Consider the following 24,029-nt stretch of genomic DNA (forward strand, 5'->3'; position numbering starts at 1 on the left):
TGCAAGGAGATCAAACCAGTCCATCCTAAAGGAGATCAGTCCTGAATATTCATTGGAAGGACTGATACTGAAGCTGAAGCTCTAATACTTTGGCCGCCTGATGCAAAGAGCCAACTCATTAGAAAAGACCCTGATGCTGGGAAAGACTGAAGGCAGGAGGAGAAGGGGATGACAGAGGATGAGATGGTTGGATGGCATTACCTACTTGATGGACATGAGTTTGAGCAAGCTCCGGGAGTTGGTGATGGACAGGGAAGCCTGGCATGCTGCAGTCCATGGGGTCACAAAGAATCAGACATGACTGAGTGACTGAACTGAACTGAACTGTCTCCATCCATCACATAGCTCGCAGGTGTACATAATTGATACCTCTGGGAGACTCCGGGTTGACCTCCCCAAGCCACTCAGAACGGCAGAGGAAAGATTTTGCTTAAAAGGTTAAAGGGTATGTGAGCATTCTTGAAACATTCTGAGCAGATATGGGGCAAGTTTATAAAGACCTTCCACAAAATATAAGACAGTACACCGTAGCATTTTACAATGAACTGTCTCCTTAAGACTGGATGGGAGAAAGTTGTTTATTAAAATCTTCTTGGCAATTCTGGTAGTAAACACAAAGGATGGCATGTAAAATGGACCTGCTTTCACCTCCTCTTCACTCACTCTACCTCCAGACAGTAAAGGGTAAGCCATCAATCAATACAGACAGGTTCATGTAAACATTCTGCATGGTTCTTTGGATGCAAGGCAGCCCCTAAAACCTGACATTCTTCTAGAATGATCAGAAGGATTCATACCTTTACCCTTTTCTGAAAAAGAATGCTCTGTCAAAAGAAGTCCTTTCCTCAGTGGCCTCATAGCTGAGGGAGGCCCTTCCTACCCAGGCTAGGGCCAAAAGATGACCACGTGGACGACCATGACCTGGGCCAAGGGCCTTGTTCAAGTTCGAAGATGCCACCAGAGCCCTTGCCAAACCTCCTCTCAGCCATTGTTCAGGACCCTGATTCTGAGGTCGATGTGCAGAGCCTAGGACTTTAAGGGATGTCTAGAGGGAAAGAGGAGCTAGTGATCAAATGAAAGTCTGCAATTATCTACTTTATGAAAATAAAATACAGTGCATTAACCTCTCCCTGCTCCAACCAATAAAGGGACAGGAGCAGAGAGGCCTGGCATACAGCAGTCCATGGGGTCCCGAAGAATTGGACACAACTAGGCAACTAAATAACAACAACAACCAATAAAGAAGTCCCTTTAGTTTTAGCACATTCCTTTTATCTGTGTCAAGGGTGGTCTGAGTCTACTGTTGAACCTGAGAACACTCATTTTAATTACTTACAAAGAATAATGAACCAGTTGATAACTAAGCAGAGGGTTTGAGCTAATTCTTAGAGTAAACGCTATGGCTGGGAAAACTCCTCAAAATGATGAACTACCTTTGTTCATGCAGTAACTTCGATGCTGGAAAGTAACATATCAATTAGAGTTTTGTAAAATTAAATATTATTAGAAAGGCAGAAATGATCATCATAGAAAATGCCCTCTATATGAAAGGACTTTTATAATGTGACTAGTCAGGCTATAACCTATAGTTTATTGGGTTGGTTTACCTAATGGCTTGTAAGAATCCCTGTTTCCTGACTCAATACCCAGGTTCTTCAGCTCAATTTGCACCTGTTTTATGAAGCCTTTCCCTCCAACCAGGGTTTTATAATTCCCTTTCATTCATCTCTGAAGTCAGTTTTAATACTGTCTGTGTCCTACAGTTTAGCTCTTTCTGCTTTCAATATTCAATTCCTGCAGTATATTTTTTAAAAAGAAGAAGAATACTCAGTTTAAAACATTTTAAAATGTTTATCTTGCCTCTTCCTTCTTTTCCCTATTTCTATCATTACATTCTTTAGTATATTTATAATAATCAGAATTTCAGGTATAGGTCAACAAGTGCCACTGTAAAAAGTAAAATTTAGAAAGCTTATCAAAAGCTACAAACTTCAGTTATAAAATAAATAAACACTGGGCATGTAATGTACAACATGATGTACAACTGCTGTATATGGGACAAGTTGTTAAGAGTTCTCATCACAAGAAAAAAAACATTTTTAAAATTTCTTTAATTTTGCATTTATATGAGATGATGTATGGTCTCTAAAGTTATTGTGATAATCATTTCATGGTGTATGTAATTTGAATATGCTGTACACCTTAAACTTATACAGTGCTCTATGTCAATTATTTCTCAATAAAACTGGAAGAGAAAAAAACAGTAACTAGATAGGGAAAAAATTGATTAACTGATTCATTCACTCATCCATCCCTTCATTTATTGTTATCAAAACTGTGTAAGATGTTGGGTGGAGAAAATAATTATTCATGTTGCTTGTGTATGTGCTCAGTCACTTCCTACTCTTTTTGACCCTACGGACTGTAGCCTGCTACTCTCCTCTGTCCATGAGATTCTCCAGGCAAGAATACTTAAGTGGGTTGCCATGCCCTCCTCTAGGAGATCAAACCTGGGTCTCCTGCATTGCAAGTGGATTCTTTACCCACAGAGCAACCTAGGAAGCCATAATGTTGCTTAGAGGAGATTAAACCATAACAGTGGGAATCTGGAGGGAAGGCAGAACAAAAATGAACATAGGAACTGGTTTATGAATTACCTTTTTCCACCAAGTAAGTCAAGGAAAGTTATGACCAACCTAGACAGCATATTGAAAAGCAGAGACATTACTTTGTCAACAAAGGTCCATCTAGTCAAGGCTATGGTTTTTCCAGTAGTCATGTATGGATGTGAGAGTTGGACTATAAAGAAAGTTGAGCACTGAAGAATTGATGCTTTTGAACTGTGGTGTGGAGAAGACTCTTGAGAGTCCCTTGGACTGCAAGGCGATCCAACTAGTCCATCCTAAGGAAATCAGTCCTGAATGTTCATTGGAAGGACTGATGCTGAAGCTGAAACTCCAATACTTTGGCCACCTGATGCGAAGAGCTGACTCATTTGAAAAGACCCTGATGCTGGGAAAGACTGAAAGTAGGAGGAGAAGGGGATGACAGAAGATGAGATGGTTGGATGGCATCACCAACTCAATGGACATGGGTTTGGGTGAACTCCCGGAGTTGGTGATGGACAGCGAGGCCTGGCGTGCTGCGGTTCATGGGGTCACAGAGTCAGACACGACTGAGTGACTGAAGTGAACTGAACTGAACCAAGTAAATCAGTTGATATAGTCAAGTTAATTTATTCTGAGCAGGCATGTGTCAACATTTTACCATAAAAAAAAAAAATGCAGTATACTGAACTAACCTGTACTTTAAAAAAAGTACCAAAAGCTAAATGGAAGCAGCCCAGATCCCTAAAAGTCAGTTCATGGAAGGATCAGTTAGTTCAATGTCCAAGCTACCCCCAATTTGTCAATGTGTGATTTATCAAAAACTTAAGAGCACTCTTGAAAATATCCAATGAATATTAAGATTTTTTTATGAATACCACAAGGAGTGTTTGTTATTCAAGATAATCTTTAAGATATTATTTTCACATATTCTAATTTAAACATTTGTATTCAATTATTCTAGAATATATTTTTCTTCATGAATGTGAATATGTTCCATAAATGTATTCAGTTCTGTTTCTTCCAAAACACATTAAGATGCTTGTGAAATAAATTAAGCTTTTTTTAATTGGATAGCTAAGCTCACAAGAAAGTAGGGAACATTCTTGATGGTCCAAAAATTAAGAGGGAGTTAAATTGGGGGTGGGGGGGGTGGGATGCAGGAATGTTGGATGAGCTGAGGCAGAGGCTTCCCTGGGAGTTTACTGGACTTTGAGTTTTAATGGACACAGAGCAATGATAGAAAGACCTTGGGTTAACAAGAATAAAGAGGTAGACCTGATGCTTTCATGTAAAGTTAGAACTCTGAAAGGGCTATGCTGCTGCTGCTGCTGCTAAGTTGCTTCAGTCGTGTCCAACTCTGTGCGACCCCATAGAAGGCAGCCCACCTGGCTCCACTGTCCCTGGGATTCTCCAGACAAGAACACTGGAGTGGGTTGCCATTTCCTTCTCCAAGGCATGAAAGTGAAAAGTGAAAGTGAAGTCACTCAGTCGTGTCCAACTCTGATCGACCCCATGAACTGCAGCCCACCAGGCTCCTCTGTCCATGGGATTCTCCAGGCAAGAGTACTGGAGTGGGGTGCCATTGCCTTCTCCCCTGAAAGGGCTATACCTGTGGTGAAAGTATGTACCAGAAATGAAACTGCAGAAATGCACAAGGAAATAAAGAATGTCCTGTTATAACCTCTTTATTTGGTTTAAAAAAAAAAAAACTTCCCTTGAGAGTTTAAGCACCTGACCTACCTCTTAAGAAACCTGTATGCAGGTCAGGAAGCAGCAGTTAGAACTGGACATGGAACAACAGACTGGTTCCAAATAGGAAAAGGAGTACGTCAAGGCTGTATATTGTCACCCTGCTTATTTAACTTCTATGCAGAGTACATCATGAGAAACGCTGGGCTGGATGAAGCACAAGCTGGAATCAAGATTTTGGGGAGAAATATCAATAACCTCAGATATGCAGATGACACCATCCTTATGGCAGAAAGTGAAGAAGAACTAAAGAGCCTCTTGATGAAAGTGAAAGAGGAGAGTGAAAAAGTTGGCTTAAAGCTCAACATTCAGAAAACTAAGATCATGGCATCCGGTCCCATCACTTCATGGCAGATAGATGGGGAAATAGTGGAAATAGTAGCTGACTTTATTTTTCTGGGCTCCAAAATCACTGCAGATGGTGATTGCAGCCATGAAATTAAAAGACGCTTACTCCTTGGAAGGAAAGTTATGACCAACCTAGACAGCATATTAAAAAGCCGAGATATTACTTTGCCAACAAAGGTCCATCTAGTCAAGGCTATTCCAGTAGTCATGTATGGATGTGAGAGTTGGACTACAGAGAAAGCTGAGCGCTGAAGAATTGATGCTTTTAAACTGTGGTGTTGGAGAAGACTCTTGAGAGTCCCTTAGACTGCAAGGAGATCCAACCAGTCCATCCTAAAGGAGATCAGTTCTGGGTGTTCATTGGAAGGACTGATGTTGAAGCTGAAACTCCAATAGTTTGGCCACCTGATGCAAAGAGCTGACTCATTTGAAAAGACCCTGATGCTGGGAAAGATTGAGGGCAGAAGGAGAAGGGGATGACAGAGGATGAGATGGTTGGATGGCATCACCGACTCAATGGACAGGAGTTTGTGTAGGCTCTAGGAGTTGGTGATGGACAGGAAGGCCTGGCGTTCTGCGGTTCATGGGGTCACAAAGAGTCGGACACGACTGAGTGACTGACCTGAACTGAACTGAGAATTTAAAATTATAGTCTGACTTTACTCAGTTCTAGGTTTCAATTTTATACTCCCTATAGAAAGCAGGGGCCCACAAGTTGAAAAATTAACTTAAAAGTGGATACCAAGCAGAGAGAAGCAAATATAAAATCTCTTTGAAAGGAATATGTGCTCCATGTGAACTATACAGGATTGCTATAGACAAAACCCCTCTAAAGATGAGCCCGTTATCTAAAATTGCAAAATACAGGAGGAAATAATCACCATAAGTGAGAGTTGAGAAATTCTGAGGAGGGAAGTGACACAGACCTTGCCTAATACAGTACCCTCAGCCTGGCATGAATATTCCCACTGTTAAAATCTCCAAATCATCAGAGGAATGTGACAGTGGCTGAAATTGTTTCTTTATTTACCCTAATCAGCCTTTTCAAGAGCACACTTCACAGACTAGGCTCTGTTAGATGACAGCTAATCAATTAGCTAATCATTAGGTGACATTGTCACCCAAATGTCAAACCGAAAGAATCCAAAAACTTACTGTGCCTAGAGTGTCTTTAGTTTTTTCTTCTCTCATAAAGCCCTTTTTGTTGACAACAGCCTAGTGACTATCCTCCTTAAAACAAGTAAGTATATCATTTGGCATGCAGATAACTAAATGTCTCTGAGTTATGCTTTCATAAGTTAGGGCTTCCCTGGTGGCTCAGAAGGTAAAGCATCTGCCTGCAATGCAGGAGACCTGGGTTCGATCCCTGGGTCGGGAAGATTCCCTGGAGAAGGAAATGGCAACCCACTCCAGTACTCTTGTCTGGAGAATCCCATGGACGGAGGAGCCTTGTAGTCTACAGTCCATGGGGTCACAAGGAGTCAGACATGACTGAGCGACTTCACTTTTTATGCTTTCATAGGGTCAAAAAATAAACACAGAAGCAGGACTAGACCACAATAACTTTAGATAATAGAATTACCAGACTATTACCAAATGAGGTCCATCTGCCCCATTCCGCAGCAAGCCGAGCACTGAGATAATGGAAGTTTGCAGCAGAGAAAGGGTTTTTTCATGAGATAGCCAAGCGAGATGGGAGAACAAGTCTCAGATCCACCTCTGTAAAGGTGAGAGGCTTGGGATATTTATGGGACAAAGAAGCAGGGTGGTCTGAGGCAAGGGGAAAGGGGGTTGAAGATAAGAAAAAGGTGAAGTAATCAGTGTTGTGTGCAGGTGTATTTGCATTACATGCTTCTTCATGGGACACATGTTCAGAAAATGGCAGCATTAGCATGACCTAAGGGTGAAGTTTTTGTCCCTCTGATGTCCATTGGAAACTCGCACAGCTGAATGGTCAGTCATCTTGACCAGTTTGAATTGGGCAAGACTATCTCCATGTTCCTGAAAAACAACTTAAGCAACCATTACTATAGCGACCGACATGTCAGAGATTTTTCTCTATAGAGTGTGGTTAAAGAAATCTTGTGATTTGTTGTCCAAGCTATGGAGAAGCTTGGAGGGTATGCAATTTGCAAGAACAATTAAAGCAAGCTTGATTAGTGAAGATGGGTTGCAAGTTATTATTTATTAAGCAAGTTATAGTTCAAGGATTCTAATTGATGACTGCCCTCAGTTTCAAGACTTAAAAAAGTATGTTTAAGAGGTGGGAGGTGGGAGAGAAGTTCAAGAGCAAGGGAACATATATATACCTATGGCTGACTGATGTTGCTGTTTGACAGAAACCAACACAATATTGTAAAGCAATTATCCTCCAATTAAAAATTAATAATTTTTTAAAAATTACGTTTAAAATAATTAGACTTATCCCTAAGTATTTTGTGTTTTGGGATGCTATTGTAATGTTTTGGGTGTTTTTTAAAAATATTTATTTATTTGGCTATGCCAGGTCTTAGCTGCAGCATATGGGATCTAGTTCTCCAACCAGGGATCAAACCTGAGCCTCCTGCATTGGGAGTGCAGAGTCTTAGACTCTGGACCACCAGGAAAGTCTCCTGTAATGATATGTTAAAAACTTTCCATATGTTCATTGCTAATATGTAGAAATATCATTGATATTTTATATTGACCTATAGCCTGTGGCCTTGCTAAACTTATTTATGAGTTCTAGTAGCTCTTTTGTAGATTCTTTAGGAGGATTTTCTATGTGCACGATTATGTTATCTGTGAGTAAAGACCGTTTTCCTTTTTCCTTTCCAATCACTGTGGCTTTTATATATATACATATATTTTGCAGTGACTTGAAGCTCTTCTGTTATGGTCAATAGAGGTGTTGAAGGTGGACATTTTTGCTTTGTTCCTGATGTTAGGGAGAACGTATTCAGTCTTCTACTACATGAACATTAACTGTGGGTTTTTAATACATGCCCTTTATCAAGGAACTTTTCTGTTCCTAGTTTGGAGAACATTTTTATTATGAATGTATTTTAACTTCTGGCAAACACCGTCCCTCCCCACCCCATCTTTTTAGATGATTGTATAGCTTTTCTTATGATAATGTATTTGTTTCTTTATTTAGATACTGAAAGAAAAGAGCTCTGAATCTGAAGTTTTATACAATATAGCCAAATTCTCATTTCAGTGAGAGAAAGTATTAAGAATGTTTTCAAGCATACAAAGCCTCCAAAGTTTAACACACAAAAATCCACAATCAAAACACCTTTAAAAGAACTGTTCACGTAAGAAAAACAAATCCAGGAGAAACTTCAAGAGATATGGGATGTCAGGGTGATCAAATATTTTGATAAATTTATTGCTGTTTAAAAAATTTTAAAAGCTAAGACTAAAAGAGAGAACGTTTATCCAAAATAACTAATGTCAAAAATTCCAAACAAGAACAATATGATGGTGGGGAGAAGAAGGAGACAGAAGGGATGCTAAAAATGCTAATGCATTTAACTTATTAGGAGGAAAGTTTATATATTTAGAAGTTTCAGAAATCAATAGTCCTGGGAATTTTCATCAGGAGTTATGTGTTCTTTGATAACAGTCAGGGATGGAAGAAGTGAGGTCATTAAATACAGATAGGTATCATTCCCAACACCCCAGTTTATAGGATATCTGAAAAAGAACATCCCCCAACAGAAGCCAGAATTCCAAACTTTTAGCAGCATGCTTTGCCTTTTCAGAAACATGAGTAAGAGATGGAGAAAAGCCCTACCTCACTGTCTTGATTAAGCAGATTTTACTGACATCAGTATTTTAGATTTCCCCCTCTGTTGTTATCTGGAGGTTTTTCTGCCCTGGGACAATGGATCTTAGTAAGATTCAGGGTGGGATTTCATAGTTTAAAGTGGGGAGGGAACATGATTGTGAAAGGGACAAATGGCATGATGTTCTAAGGCAGGTCCTTGTTAAGCAGGTCAATTTTAGTGGAGTGCGTAGGAAAACAGACAGGCTGGAAAATAATCTCTGCAACTACCCGTGCCTGGACACCCTTGGAAGATCTGCATGTACCCTCTAGTACTCATGCTCTGCATGAACAGGGGTGGGTCATTATGAACAAATGGCGATTTTTTTAAATTAGTTTAAAATATCACCAACCCACTGTGGTCAGTCCCCTTGTGATGCAGAACACAAGAGGGGAAGACTGAAGACTGGCTCTGGAGGCAAATAGGCCCATCGTATGTGCCACTAATGTCCAAAATCCTGCCATGGCCTCTAACTGTCAGATGGGTCTGTTTTGCATTTTCCTCATCCCAGTGACCAGGTCAGGGAATGAGGAAAATTCTTAGAATTGTGGAAAATTCTTAAAGAGATGGGAATACTAGACCACCTTACATGCCTCCTGAGAAACCTGTATGCAGGTCAAGAAGCAACAGTTAGAGCTGGACATGGGACAATGGACTGGTTCCAAATTGGGAAAGGAGTACGTCAAGGCTGTATATTGCCACCCTGCTTATTTAATTTATATGCAGGGTACATCATGCAAAATGCCAATCTGGATGAAGCACAAGCTGGAATCAAGATTGCTGGGAGAAATATCAATAACCCCAGATATGCAGATGACACTACCCTTATGGCAGAAAGTGAAGAGGAACTAAAGAGCCTCTTGATGAAGCTGAAAGAGGAGAGTGAAAAAGCTGACTTAAAACTCAACATTCAAAAAACTAAGATGTTACACAGAAATCTCATTTATTTGGCTACCATTGCAGATGCCAACCCAACCAGTGCCTCAAAAGCAATGGAATAGTCTTCCTGTTGGCTGTTGTGAGGAGTAATTGAATGTAATCTATTTCCTATGAAATGGATCTTTGCCAACTCAACTGTTTAGAATGTGAATGGAACCTCTGTGGCTCTTTTAAAAATGTGAAAATGTGAAGAAAGCTACTAACTTAACCATATACTCAGTATAAATATTTAATAATTAAGTGGATTCCCTCAATTAAGTTGATTCCAAGTGTCCTCCATCCTGAAATAAGTGTGTTTGGATAACAGAGATATAACGGGTATCTTTAAGTCAACCTTTTTTTTCCAACCTGAAGAGGAAACTGAGCAGGTATTGGGCGATCAGCAGGAATTGGTGAGACTTTCCACTGAGACACTGCCAAATGGACATGTGACTGTTTTTCCCTCCTACCAGTTTGTTGTGGACCCCTGACTGCTCTTTTCATGTTGCTTTGAAATAAAGCTTGCCTTTCCACAAAAACAAAACAAAACAAAAACTAAGATCATGGCATCCGGTCCCATCACTTCATGGCAAATACATGGGGAAACAATGGAAACAGTGACAGACTTTATTTTCTTCGTATCCAAAATCACTGCAGATGGTGACTGCAGCCATGAAATCGAAAGAGGCTTGCTCCTTGGAAGAAGAGCTATGATAAACCTAGACAGCGTATTAAAAAGCAGAGACATTACTTTACCAACAAAGGTCCATCTAGTCAAAGCTGTGGTTTTTCCAGTAGTCATGTATGGATGTGAGAATTGGACCATAAAGAAGGCTCAGCACCAAAGAATTGATACTTTTGAGCTGTGGTGTTGGAGAAGACTCTTGAGAGTCCCTTAGACTGCACGGATATCAAACCAGTCAATCCTAAAGGAAATCAGTCCTCAATATTCATTGGAAGGATTGATACTGAAGCTGAAGCTCCAATACTTTAGCCAGCTGATGCAAAGAGCCAACTCATTAGAAAAGACCCTGAGGCTGGGAAAGACTGAAGACAGTAAAAGAAGGAGATGACAGAGGATGAGATGGTCGGATGGCATCACCGACCTGATGAACATGAGTTTGAGCAAGCTCCGGGAGTTGGTGAAGGACAGGGAAGCCTGGCATGCTGCAGTCCATGGGCTCACAGAGAGTCAGACATGACTGAGCAACTGAACAACAACAAGTGACCAGGTCTCATTTAGTGTGCTTTGCTCTCACACTAGCCTTCTTGGAGGGCTTTGGAATTCTTGCCTCCCTTGGCTGAACCATGTTGGGGCTTAAGGGACTTAAGGGCTTGAGGATGCTCTCAGGCCCATCTTTCTAGACATCACTCTCAGTATTGCTTCTCCATTGTTCAGGTTCCATACTGGGCCCCATGGGGATTGTTGTCTCCTGGAAAATATCCAAGGGAAAGTGGGGACTCTACCCTGGTCTCCTCTCAAACCCAATCCAAGTCATGAACTCTTGAACTACATTGGGATAATTTTTAAAGGGATTCTGCCCAAAATAGTGCCTGTTGGACTACCAGGGAAAACAAGATTTTGAGAGAGGACCAGAAAAAAGGTGGAAGTGAAAATCTTAGTCACTCTTTCACTTCTGACTCTGTGACCATATGGACTGTAGCCCACCAGGCTCCTTTGTCCATGGAATTCTCCAGGCAAGAATACTGGAGTGGGTAGCCATTCCTTTCTCCAGGGATTGAACCCAGGTCTCCTGCATTGTAGGCAGATTCTTTATCATCTGCCACCAGAGAAACCCATCTTCCTAAAGAGAGTTCTGTCCTTGTCAGGGGACCTTCAGTGAAGGTCCAGCAGGGGAGCCACATGAAAGCACTCAGCATTAAACATCAATCAGATGGAGGGAGGAAGGAAGAGCTGATTTACTGTACCAGTTAAGTAAGAACTTCCTTATCCCACTTACTATTCTCCAGTCCAGCCCCCTACTCAACCCTGGTGTGGTCATAAACAGCAGCACACGAGATGGAAAGATGTGGTGATTGAGAGAGAGGAACTTGGTTTTTTATCGGACAACTTTCTGTTCTAATTTTTTTCTAGTTGCATCCATGTGTAACTTAGATGCAAAAAAAATTTTTTAATCAAAATTTACGAAGTGTACATTAACCATTGTATATAATTAAATAATTATGCAGACTACCATTCTAAATGAATGATCCCTAATTCCAACTGAGCCTTCAAGTTAGGCAGGAAAGTCTTCTATCTCCTCTAGGCAGCTTGCTTTCCCAGTTTTACAATGATGATTTCAAACTTTGACCCAGCTGCCTGCCCTTCCCCCAGTTACAGCACTCCCAGAACTAGTGGACTTCCCTGGTGGCTCAAGCAGTAAAGAATCTGCCTGCAGTGCATGCAGGTTCAGTCCCTGGGTAAGAAAGACCCCTGGAGCAGGAAATGGCAACTCATTCCAATATTCTTGCCTGGAGAATCCCATGGACAGAGGAGCCTGGTGGGCTACAGTCTATGGGGTCACAAAGAGTTGGACATGACAAAAGCAGTTCAGCATGCCCAAATTTCAGGCTAACACTCATATCCATTCTCTCCTGCCTCCTCAATAACCTTATTCTTTCAGTTTTTTCCACTATGCTCTTTTCAATATCGTCTTTGCTGGGCTCCTCCTCAAAATGATTTCGACATGCACAAGGTCCTCCACCTTAAAGACAACCCTTCTGGATCCTGTGTCCTCCTCCAGCTACTTTCCTTTCCCTCACAGGCAAACTTGAAAGGCTTGCCCTCACTTGCTATACCCAGTCTTACCTGCCAGGCACTCACCACCCACTGTACATTGGCTGCTGCCCAGAATTCCACATAAACTAGTCTCTGAGCCCACAGTGACCTCACATAGACAAATCCAATTCCCATCTGAGTCCACATCTTGCTTGGCCTCTGTGTCACTTGGGAATGCTTTGGACTGCAAATAACTGTCTTAGAGAGGCTTAAACAAACAGGAGTCCTCTGCTCATAAGAGGATATCTGGAAGTAAGCAGCTGCTGGTGTTGGTTCAGTGGCCCCACAGCATTGGGGTAGTCTTTCTAAATCCTCTCCCACTTCCCTCCATGGTTGAGGCTATACATCCCCATTCAGAACTGGAGGAAGGGGAGAGGTCTGCACTTGTCTCCTTTATTAGAAAAGCAAAAGATTTCCCAAGTTCCCCTTATGCCTCATTGCCCAGAACTGTGTTCCCTGGTCATCGAGCTGCAAAAAAAAAAAAAAAAAAATGGGGAAGTGAGTGTTTAATGTATTTTAGCCTTTACTGTAGAGATAGACAAGAGAGAAGGGTGTTGAAAATGGAAACTGGGCTATCACGCACTCTTAACTCACCCGTGTTGGCCTGGTGTATCTCTTGGGTTACTTAAAACCTATGCACATACATATTTAACCTGGGGGGGCGGGGCACTCACTCCATACAGGAGGTAATCCTAGGCAGGAATCTCAGCCAGCTCCTGCCTGCCGCTTGGAGTCCAGGTTCTCTGTGTACTCTGCAGGACCCTCTTTGAGGTTCAGGTGTGGCTTCTCATGGTTGGATGATTTAAGCCAAGACAAGTTCATTGTCTGCAAAAATGAGAAAGAGGGGACGTACCAAGTGTTGGAGAGAATGGGGACCAATAGAACACCATATGCTCTTGCTGGTCTAAATTGACGCAGCCACTTTGAAAGAGTTTTGGCACGATCTAATACAACTGAACACCTGCATTCACTCCGAGCCGGGTGAATACCTGACAGAGACGTGAGCAGATGTGCAAGAAAACATGTGTTCTACAAAGTTTGAAGCAGCATAATTTATAACAACCTGAAACTGGAAACGACCCAGATGTCCACTGAGGGTAGAAGGGAAAAGGGAGCAGCATACAGAAATAAGGATGAATGTTCTAGATGTACACACTATGTACAAATTTCAAAACAATGCAGTGTAAAAGAAGCTATAGGCAAGAGTATGTACTGTGTAGTTCCATTTATAGAAAAAACAAAAACAAGTAAAAGCCGCTCTGTGGTATTAGAAAAAGTCAGGATAGCAGTTACCTTTCAGGAAGAGGGTGGTGCTTGCAAGGGAGCACAGGCAGGTGTCCTAGGATGTTGGTAATGTTCTGCTTCTTGATCTGGGTGCTGGTTATATGGGGTATTCAATTTCTGAAAGTTTATTGAGCTGTATGCTTTTCTGTATGTATACTTTTGTGTATACTATTGTGGAATAATAGAAAAAAAATATGTATATATATATGTATATATATATATATATACACACACACACACATATATATATATATATGTATATATATATATATATATGCCCTTGGTTCCTGGCACAGAGCTGTAATTCTGTTGTAATTTCTTATGTGACAGGAGCACTAGGAACATCTTTGTTCTAATATTTGGCCTTTGACCCTGGTTTGTGATGATTTTTAAATCCCTTGGAATTTCCTTGGTGATTGGAGTGTCCTTTGTTCTAATGTGGTGACCCTTGGTGGGCCCCTGGATGGCTTCAGGATGGGTCTGGTCACCAAAAGACCAAGCCATGATTAGACAGGTGGAGCTTTTAGCTCTACCCACTAGCCTCCAAGAAAGGGAAAGGACTGGAGATTGAGTTAATCATCAATTATGCCTGTGTGGGGAAGCCTTCATAAAAATCTCAGTGGTACAGGGTTTGAACAGCTTCTGGGTTGGTGAATATATCCACATGTCTGCAGGGTGGGGTACCACACTCCAAAGAGACAGGGGCTCCTGTGCTTTGTGCCTTTCCGGACCTCACTCTATATATTTCTTCATCTAGCTGTTCATCTGTACCCTTTATGATAACCTGTACTATAAAATAAACTGGGAAATGCAAGTAAATGTTTCTCTGAGTTCTGTGAGCTGTTCTAGCAGGTGATAAAATCTCAGGAGGGAGTCATGGGAACCTTCAATTTGTAGCCGAGTCTGACAGAAGTCATGGTTAACCTGGGGACATACTTACTGAGCTTGGAATCGGAAGTGGGCAGCAGTCTTATGCAGCTGAGTCCTTTATCTGTGGGGACTGTACTAACTTCAGTTAGTGTCATAATTGAATTGCATTGTAGAACACTCAGCTGGTGTTGCAGAGAATTGCTTAGTGTGGGGAAAACACCCCACACATCTGCTGTCAGAAATATTGTGCGTGCAAGTAAAGGAAAACAGGAGTGTGTTTTTTTCTGAACAACCGTGCATCAATAAGCTATAAAGAAGAAAACCAATCAAAATATAGGGAAATACAGTCAATGCACAATGTGAAGAAATAATAAAACTCTTCTTTTCAGAAAAAAAAGAGAATAAAAAACATAGAGTATACCCCAGTCAGTAAACCACATCCAATCCAGTCCTGCTGGACAGAAACAAGGGGTCTCTTCCGTGACCATGTATCAGGTTATTGTAGGGGATCTGGCAGCCCCTCCCTTGTTAACAGGGACGACCACCATTGACCAGGCTTGAGATTTTAAGGATACATGACTCCCTCCACTATTTGTTAGGCTTCTGGTCAAGTCTATGCATGAGTAATCACAATCATATAACTTATCTAAAGAGTCCTCAAATGGTTTTCTAATGAAAGACTATATTTCCCCCCAAATAGGTAATATATTTGACTTTTTAAAAATGAAAGCAATACAAAAAGGTATAAAATGAGGTCTTATTCTCACCTCTGTTCTCTTTTATTAGTTTCTTGTGTATACTTCAAATGTTTCTTTTTGGAAAACAAGCAAGACCAAGTATAAGAATATTTAAGTCTTACAGGGGCTGGTCTGTGTGTGCTCAGTTGCAGTGGAGGTAATTCAAAACAAAGCAGGTAGAGAAGCCACCTGTGGTCCATCTTTGCTCCCTTGGGCCTCTATCTTATCTCCTGATAAAGTTGCCTCTTCCCTGTCTCCATTTATTCTGACTTCAACTTGGATATTCAAAGAAAATTGTTTATTTCAACCCAGCAAGGTTTCAAATTGTGAGACTCAGCTAGTTTAGGTTGTGAGCTGCACCTCATCAAGGCCTCCTCTCTCACCAAGGCCTGGTTTTCTTTAATCTCTGCTTTCAAATCCGTTCCTCTAATCTGGATTTGCCACTCTTGAAGGACTTTGCTCAAAGCTACTTTAAAAAGGAAGAAAAAAAGGCAACACTCTCAAGTGTCCTGTATTGTTCCTGAGATTTCTCCTATAATACAACTTTGGTTGGCATGTGGGTTTTTTCCAAGGTCTAGCAAGTGACAGCAGTTCAACTCTTTACTACTTAACATGTTGGTCATCAACTTTCCAATACGGAATAGAGAGTCTTCACCACTGGCTACCTTAACCTTCAGTTAGCCAATCCCACACTTTAGTATTTGGTTTTTGTGTCCTACTTCTAGTAACAAGTTATTTGCCTGTTAGGGATGGGTTCAGCTACAAGTTCTAGAACACTCCTCTATAAATGGCTTAAACAAATGTCTCATGGACTAAAATGGAGCAAGGGAGGTCAATAAGTTCTCACAGTAGTTTAAGTAGCAGATGATGGTTTCCTGGGTGTTAGTTATACCTCAGTAAAGCTGAGGGGTGGGGGGTGGAAATGTAGCTCCTAGAATCTGGCTTGAACAACTAAATGGATGGCAGTGACATTTGCTAAACTGGGAAAAACAAAGAGGTACATGTTTGGGGGTGAAAATATTTCAGTGGGCCAAGTTAAGTTTGGGATCCTAGTTAGACACTCCTGTGGAGATGGCAAGTAGGCAGTTATTTTGAGGAGTCAGGACTTACAGGCTGAGGTCATTGTTGCTGCTGCTGCTAAGTCGCTTCAGTCGTGTCCAACGCTGTGCGACCCCATAGATGGCAGCCCACCAGGCTCCCCCGTCTCTGGGATTCTCCAGGCAAGAACACTGGAGTGGGTTGCCATTTCCTTCTCCAATGCATGAGAGTGAAAAGTGAAAGTGAAGTCACTCAGTCATGTCTGACTCTTAGCGACGCCATGGACTGCAGCCTACCAGGCTCCTCCATCCATGGGATTTTCCAGGCAAGAGTAACGGAGTGGGGTGCCATTGCCTTCTCCTGAGGTCATTGTTAGAAATCTTTTTTTTGAGTCATCTGCTTATAAATGGCACCTAAGACCACACGATTAGATGAAATCACATAAGCAGAGTGCATAGGTAGACAAAAAAAGGGACTAAGGATAGAACCCTAAGCACCCTGGTATTTATAGGTTGAGCAGGTGAGAAGTCAGTGAAAAGAACCCAAGAAAGAATGGCCAGTGAGGTACCAAGAGTACATGGCATCTAGAAACAAAATGTGTTTCAAAGTAGGAATGACTGTGAGGAATAGTACTGAGAGAGAGAGTAAAAACAAAGAAAAGGAGAAGGCACCACTGAATTTGCATGGAGACTGCAGTTTCAGTAATGCAGTGGAGAAGAAACCACAGCAAGATGAAATGATCCTGGGGATGGTCTATTAGAGAGGGAGCGATTGGTGATTCAAGCGAGAGATGACGCAGGATAAGATCCACAGAAAAAGTGGAAGTGTTGGATAAATAGAATGAGAAATGCTTTATCCATCTATCAGACACTGAACTTGTTGAAGGAGACCATTTCTTGTTTGTATTCATTTCTCTGGTTAACTCCTAGCACAGAGCCTAGTACCTAGGAGGTACTCAAGAAATGTTACTAAATGAATGAACAAACAACCAGATGGAAGAATGGATGGACGGCAGAGGGAGAGCTGAAAAATGAACTAGATAAAACTAACTCAAACTTCAGAGTAAGGAAAGGAGGAGGAGTCTGGGATTAATACGATTTTCTCTATCCTCAGATGGTAAAGAATCTGCTTCTAAAGCAGGAAACCTGGGTTCAATCTCTGGGTCAGGAAGACTCCCTGGAGAAGGGAATGGCAATCTACTCCAGTATTCTTGTCTGGAGAATCGCACGGGCAGAGGAACCTGGCTGGCTACAGTCCATGGGGTCACAGAGACAGAAATGACTGAGCAACTAAGCCCCTGCTCTCCTGCCACAATGGTCAGAGAAGGGAGGAAATAATTTTCTGAGCTACTAAAACTAGAAAGTGGTACTTGATCCTAGACAATATTTTCACCATTCATGTTTCTTTCTTCATTCTGCCAACCCATAAAAAGATAAGAAGCCTGGGTGCTTGGTTCTCCCAGTTCCCAGACTCCCAACATGATTCTCTCAACCAAGTCCCTGCATCATCTTCAATCCCTGGCTGAGCCCACAGCAGTTCTGTATTTCCTAGGGTTGTTTGAATTTTTTCCTTAGAGATGCATCTTAACCTATCTAAGTATACCTGAAGTACATGATGTTTCCTGTTTTTCTCCATCCTAAAATTGGCCCCAGGGTCCACGGTTGGTGAGCAACTGCAGGGGCTAATGGCTTGATCCTGACAGAACTGGAATGGCAGGCAACAATTTTTTTCTTCACACTATTATATTTTTTCCAAACTTGCAGTCAGAGAAACCCAGGAACCTGTAGAGGTGGAGGTGGTGGTGGAGCTGAAAGCCAGTTTGGGGGCCAGTTGCATCCGCCATCTAACGTCCTCATCCTACTACATTCCTGGGGGCTTCCGGGCTTGCCTAGCCCCTATGAACTTGGGGGTTCAGGTGGTCCAACTCAGGATCCAACCGAGTGTTGCCCTATGGAAGGTAGACAGAAGAAATACCTCCGCCCAGCCCTTACTGGGCCTGAGCCCGTTACACGTGGAATTACCCCAGCGGCCCGCCAGATCCGGCACTGGTCAGAGGCGGGGCCCGCGGCGCCAATGGGCGGGCAGAAAGGGATGCGCGTGCGCACAGCGGGCCAGGACAGGGGCGGGGCGGAGGGAAAACGTACTGAGGACGGGAGCTGGTGAGGCTCATGCTGTAGGGCTTCGCGTCTGGGGAAAAGCTGGTGGCAGCGAGAGTGAGTGAACCCGGGGCCTCCCGCGACCCGGCTGCGGCCTGTGATCCCTGTGACCTGACCTTGGAGGAGGAGGTTCGTGGGGCGGCATTCAGGAGTCTGCAGCGGGGCGGGATCCTGGCGTTCCTTCGGGGGGGTCTCGGGGCTTCGGGGCTTCTGGCTACGGTTGCAAGGCAAGAGCGGCCTGGGTGGGGGTCTCGGACCCCGAGCCGCCGCGGGAAGCTAGCCGACTAGGAGCAGAGCCTCCCTCCCGGGGCATATGCCGTAGGGGCTTTAAAGCTTGATGGGCGGGCCGGGGTCGATCTCCGCGCTCTTCGAAAGACCTGCGGTGGACCTGCGCTTGGGCCTGAGTTGTTGCTCACTGTCTGCGCCTGGTACCCCGTCTCTCTCTGGGAGAGACAGAGACAGAGACAGTAAACAGGTCCTGACGGGGGCCGAGCTTGGCCAGGCTGTGCCAGGGGAACAGGGAGGCGGGGAAGCCTGTATTCCTCCCTTGAATCCCCTGTGTGGGCATGGCACCGCCATCCATCCAGGTGCCCAAGCAGAGACCTGCACGTCATTCTCACCTCCTGCACGCTTTACCCATCCACATCGAATCCATCACAAATCTCTGTTGGATACATTGACTTCTCCACGCCCAGTTCCTCTGCTCTAGCAAGTTCAGGCCACAATCATCTCTCCCCTGTGCCCCTTCTCCATCCTCTGTGCTTTGTTATATATTGGAAAGCCAGAGTGATGGCCTTAAAACAGAAATATGATCACGATCACCAGCACCCTCCCCCCATCCCCTGATCTTCCTTCTGTGGATCCCCATTGCTCTTACAAGCTCTTGAACATCGCTTTCAATGCCCTTGGTGACCTGTCTTCGTTTTACTTTACTAACTCATCCATCTCCACTATACTGTCTTCAACCACATTGAACCCTTTTTAGTTCCCAGATTGGACCAAGTTCCTTCTAGGCTTAGGTGTTTGTTGCAGTATGTTTGCTCTACCTGAAGTGCTATCCTTTAATTGAAAAAAAATCATCCTTCATATATTAACCCAGGTAGAGGTTGGGGCTATTGCCGTACCCTACGGCTGTCCCATTTACTGGTCTTTTCCACTGGGCTGTAATCTGTGTGACAGGAGCCTGTCTGATTCTTTTCACACAGAATATCCTATCCTCAGACATACCTGTCCTCAGAACCTTGTGTAGCACCAAGCTGTTTAGTGAAGTTGTTGTTGTAGTTTAGTCACATCCAACTCTTTTGCAATCCCATGAACTATGGCCTGCCAGGCTCCTCTGTCCATGGGATTTCCCAGGCAAGAATACTGGAGTGGGTTGCCATTTCCTTCTCCAGGGGATCTTCCCAACCCAGGGATTGAACCCCATGTCTCCTGCATTGCAGGCAGATTCTTTACTGCTGAGCCACCAGGGAAACCCAGGAAACAGTTTAGTTAAATGTATAAATGAAGCATGGCAGCTCCCTCCCAAATGAACAAATAGATCAAGTTATTAACTGCCTGCTTCTCCAGAACCAGTTCTCAACCCCCAGCCCATGTAGAGGTTTCTTTGTCTAGGAACTTGGTTCTTTCCTTACTTTCAGTCCAGGACCATGGCAGTTTTAAATGGGGAAGTACCAGTCAGAGTTTTTCTTTGGCATCGACTCTGGGTACAGGATGGGTGGCTACTTTGAGTTTGATTCTTAACTGAGGGCAATAGCATGAGAGAAAAGTTGCCTACAACTGCTGGGAGGAAGGCTGGCTCCAAACTCTTCGGTGCTGATAAGACTAAGGACACAATAAGAGTGAGCTAGGCCAAACCACTGCTGGGAGGACTCCCGAGGGAAGTTATTTTTCTAGCTTAGGTCAGATCCTCTGTGATATGGAACAACACACCTGGGTTCCGGGGCCCAGAGCCCTGATACAGAGTGAAGGCATGCTATGCCAGGTGAGCTCAGTATTTTATTATAAATTCACTAGGGTAAAGGAGAGTCAGAGAAAATAGCTTCCCCATCTTCACAGAGGGAGGGAAAGAGAAAAATAAAAGGAGAACAGTATGTGACCATATGTTAAGGCCAAGGGAGTGTGAGAGACGGCAGACTTGAGGTCAGAGGAGGGAACAGTTGGTTTTGGCTGAGAGAACACAGAGATGACATTTGAATTGGGCCTGGAAGGAAGAGGGAGGATGGACAGGTGGAACCAATGGGAACAAATGCCCGAGGACTGGAAGAGGCTGCTGGAGCCAGGAGGAAAGCCCTGTTACAGTCAAAGCCCTGTGGGAGCTGGCCACCATCAACGGTCTAGCGCTTCTCCTCAGAACTCCTGTGAAGGATGTCTCAAATTCAGAAATCTCTCCTCCTCTGGATTTTTCTCCAGCCTAGCCTTTACACTTTCTGAAAGGCCAGTAAACCCAGGAACTCCTGGGGCTTATCTGCGAAGCACTTTGCTTATGGCCTTGAGCTAAATAGTTGGAGTGTGGATGATGCAACTTGTTCTTTTGGCGGAAGGGATTGCTAATATTTCCTTTTCAGTGTGAGCAGTATGGTTTGTCAGGTGGCAGTCAGATTCCCTGTTCTTCTTGTAGCACTTGCTAGGGGGAGTTTCTCTTCTGTGTTTGCAGATTTGGCTTTTGTTCTGGTCTCAAGGTTAGAAACCTGGCATAGCAAACCAAAATGGGGTAAGCCCCAAGTGATGGTTCTTGGCCTTTATCCTGTCTCCTTTGCTGTTGCTGCTGCTGCTAAGTCACTTCAGTTGTGTCTGACTCTGGAGGGGATAATTTGGACTCAAAGTTACTATATTACCAAGCACTTGGTTGCTTTTTGGTGTTATTCCAATAGAACCTCTCCCCCTCACCCCACCCCTATCTGATATACTAAGTATCCAACCACATGGTTATAGGAGATGGTGCCACCAGTCTGTTGATCACTGAGCTCTACTATCTGATAGATAGCGCCAAAACCAAGCTTCATCCTCAGTTACATTGACATCAGAACCTGGCATGTATGGGTGAGGATGATAACCCCCCAGCTCCCAGGGACCATGGCACGAAGGCTGAGAACCACCAGCATCTGTGCAGGAACTGTGCCCAGTGCTGTGAATGTGAATCCAGTCCCCGGCCTCACAGAGCCCAGTCCAACAGAGGGTACCGAGAGGTCATCAGACATGTTCACAGACACATGCACAGCTGTTGTCAGCAAGAGACAGGACCCTTCTGAAGGGAAGCACTTAGGAGCATATGGGAAGACCGTCTAAGCCAGACTTGAAATTGAATAAAGCTTGCTGGAGAAAGAGACATCTAATGCATTATGAATCTTAAAGGCTTCCCCCTCTGGTCCCTCCTGTCCCAGAACTCTCCAGTGTGTGGTCAGAACAAGCTGTTCTTCTCTGGTTGGGGCAGTCTTTGCGGAGAGTAACCTGAGACCTTGCTTTCAGGTACCAGGTAGAATGGCAGTGGCCTCATCAGTGTCTGGACACTTCTATTTGGTAAAATTGGGATGTAGTTTCTGGCTGTTCCTGAATTATTTTCTAGAGATGAGACTCAACCAGAATCCCCCTTTTTATTCCATCCATATAGAACTGGAACAAAATTATGGGATGAATTGCATTAAATGCATATTTGTAAAGAAAAACATGTTTATAGTAGAAATTTTAGAAGCAATGGAAAAATAAAGAGAAGAAAAATAAAAGTCACTCCTAATCTCATAATTCAGAAAGTAATCTTTGTTAATAGTTTTTAGTCTTTGTTCTGTGTATGAGAAATATACATACATTGTTTTGTTTTTTACAAAAATGAATTTTTTTTTTTTGGCTGCACCACACGGCTTGTGGAATCTTAGTTCCCCAACCAGGGACTGAACTCAGACCCACAGCAGTGAAAGCACTGAATCTTAACCACTGGACCACCAGGGAATTTCCCCAAAATGAATTATTCTTTACAGACTTTTGTAGTCTGCTCTTTTTCACTTGGTGTGTATTGAACGTCTTTTTCTGTTATGAAATATGACAATTGCATTTTGATGTCCCTATTCAGTTGCGAGACTTGATGCTTCTTTTTACACCTAGAAGTTATATATCCCAGGGACCATTGTCTCCTTAAGGGAGGATATACTGCTGATATCCAGCAAAGCGGATCCGGGAAATTTTCCTAAACATTGTGGGGATGGCATTTTCCTAGGGTCCCGCCCTCCAGAGCCTCTTGGGGTAGGTGAGAGGGGCCGGAACACCTCTGAGTAGAGGTCTCCTGGCTGTCCTTCAACTTCTTTTTTTTGTAGAGGTCAGTCTATAAGCCCTGGAAAGATCAGGACTTTCAGTTTAATAGCAATTAAGTAAGGCTGCCTGAGCCTTGGTGGGGTACAGGTGGGAACAAGGCACTCCTGCCCTTGAGGAGCTTGCTGTGTAGCCAGCTGTGTCTCCTTGTTGACCCCGACTCCAAGTCCAACCAAACCCCGGAAGTACTTGATGGAACCTAATCCCTGTGGAGCTCTCCTCCCCAGGGCTCTTTCACATGGCTCAATTATTTGCCTCCCTCACAGCCCTGGGAGGTGGACAAGGCAGGGATTAATGTCCACTGCCATGGGCCTTGATCTAACCCACCCATTGTTTCCCTCAACCCCTGTCTCTGCTCTCACTCTACCTAATACCTTCCCCATTGCACTGAAACCATCTCTGCTCTCATCTCCCTCAGTGGCTCCCATTCATCCCCAGGCAATGTCAGCCTCTGGTTTAGCATGCTGAGCTGTCTCCAGCATGGCCTGGTCAGCCTCTGCAGCCTGTTGCCCACTGTTCCATCCACTCCATACCCTCTAAGCTCAATTCTGACTCACCCACTTGGAGTTTCTCTCCCACTTGTCTGCACCCACCCTTCTACTGATACCTTCCACTTGTCCTTCAGGTCCTGCACTTCACTGCACACCCCTCTATCTGGACCTGCTGAAGCGTCCCCATGTCTGTTAACCTCTGGCTTTCTCTAGCCCAAAGGACACTTCGTCCTCTGAACTCTCAAAGGATTTCATCTTTCTTGAATACTCCTCACTTTCTGCCTTGATTAGTGCTCTCGGCAGGAAGTATTTCTCTCACCGGACTGTAAGCTGCTTGTAGGCAGGAGTGCTCTCCAGATCCCGGTAAGCTCTCATTGAGCTGCTTGGCATTCTGAAGGTGCTTCAGGAAAGGTCATGGACCCGCCAGCCGATTTGAATGATGGGGACCTGGAGAGCCCAAGGTCATCCTGCAGTCTGGTGGCGGAGCTGGCCAGTTCTCTTCCCTAGCCCTGCTCCTTCACCCAGTTCCAGGAGTGTGCTGTGTCAAGTTTTGAAAGAACCTCAGTTCTGGTGTTCTCGTCTTCACCTTCTTGTTCCCCACCTCCCAGGTGCCGGTGACCATGAGATCTCTGCGACTGCTCAGAATCCCCTTCCTGTGTGGCTTGCTCTGGGCCTTTTGTGCCCCAGGTGCCAGGGCCGAGGAGCCCGGGGCCAGCTTCTCCCATCACGGCAACATGGGCCTGGATAAGAACACAGTGCATGACCAAGAGTACGTATTCAGCCAGGGCTGTGGTCCAGGGGCCGCCCTGTCTGCAGCTGCGGCCAGTTACAAAGGCATACGCTGTCCCCTTTGCCTTCTACTATTAGTACAACCCCTTGACATTTTTCCAAGCACGGTGTTTATTCCTTGTAGCTACCTGTAAGTCCAGGTGTTCTTTT

The 24,029-nt window shown here is 43.8% G+C and overlaps 1 protein-coding gene and 1 long non-coding RNA gene across 10 annotated transcripts in view; one reads left to right on the forward strand and one right to left on the reverse strand.

Moving 5' to 3' along the window:
- Positions 1–24,029, forward strand: part of MCFD2 (multiple coagulation factor deficiency 2, ER cargo receptor complex subunit) — a 46,243-nt gene that overhangs the window by 18,133 nt on the left and 4,081 nt on the right. For 2 of the 9 annotated variants that reach the window (XM_081595954.1, XM_081595955.1), the window contains one exon: positions 23,699–23,859. The exons of 2 other annotated variants lie outside the window; for them this stretch is intronic. In XM_081595954.1, coding sequence (XP_081452080.1) covers positions 23,699–23,859 — 161 coding nt within the window. Of the gene's footprint in view, positions 1–18,281; positions 18,431–18,500; positions 18,773–23,698; positions 23,860–24,029 lie in introns of those variants that run through there. 5 more of the 9 variants (XM_081595958.1, XM_081595957.1, XM_081595956.1 and 2 more) reach the window with 5 other exon arrangements.
- LOC145547147 (uncharacterized) lies at positions 12,586–18,160 on the reverse strand. Its single transcript, XR_014083578.1, has 3 exons — positions 17,744–18,160; positions 12,887–13,037; positions 12,586–12,680 (listed from the first exon to the last, which is right to left on the reverse strand). It is a non-coding gene; the product is annotated as an uncharacterized LOC145547147 (long non-coding RNA).

The sequence above is a fragment of the Giraffa tippelskirchi genome, chromosome 4, assembly GCF_054371585.1.
Source record: "Giraffa tippelskirchi isolate mGirTip1 chromosome 4, T2T-mGirTip1v1.2.pri, whole genome shotgun sequence".
Classification (NCBI taxonomy): Eukaryota; Metazoa; Chordata; class Mammalia; order Artiodactyla; family Giraffidae; genus Giraffa; species Giraffa tippelskirchi.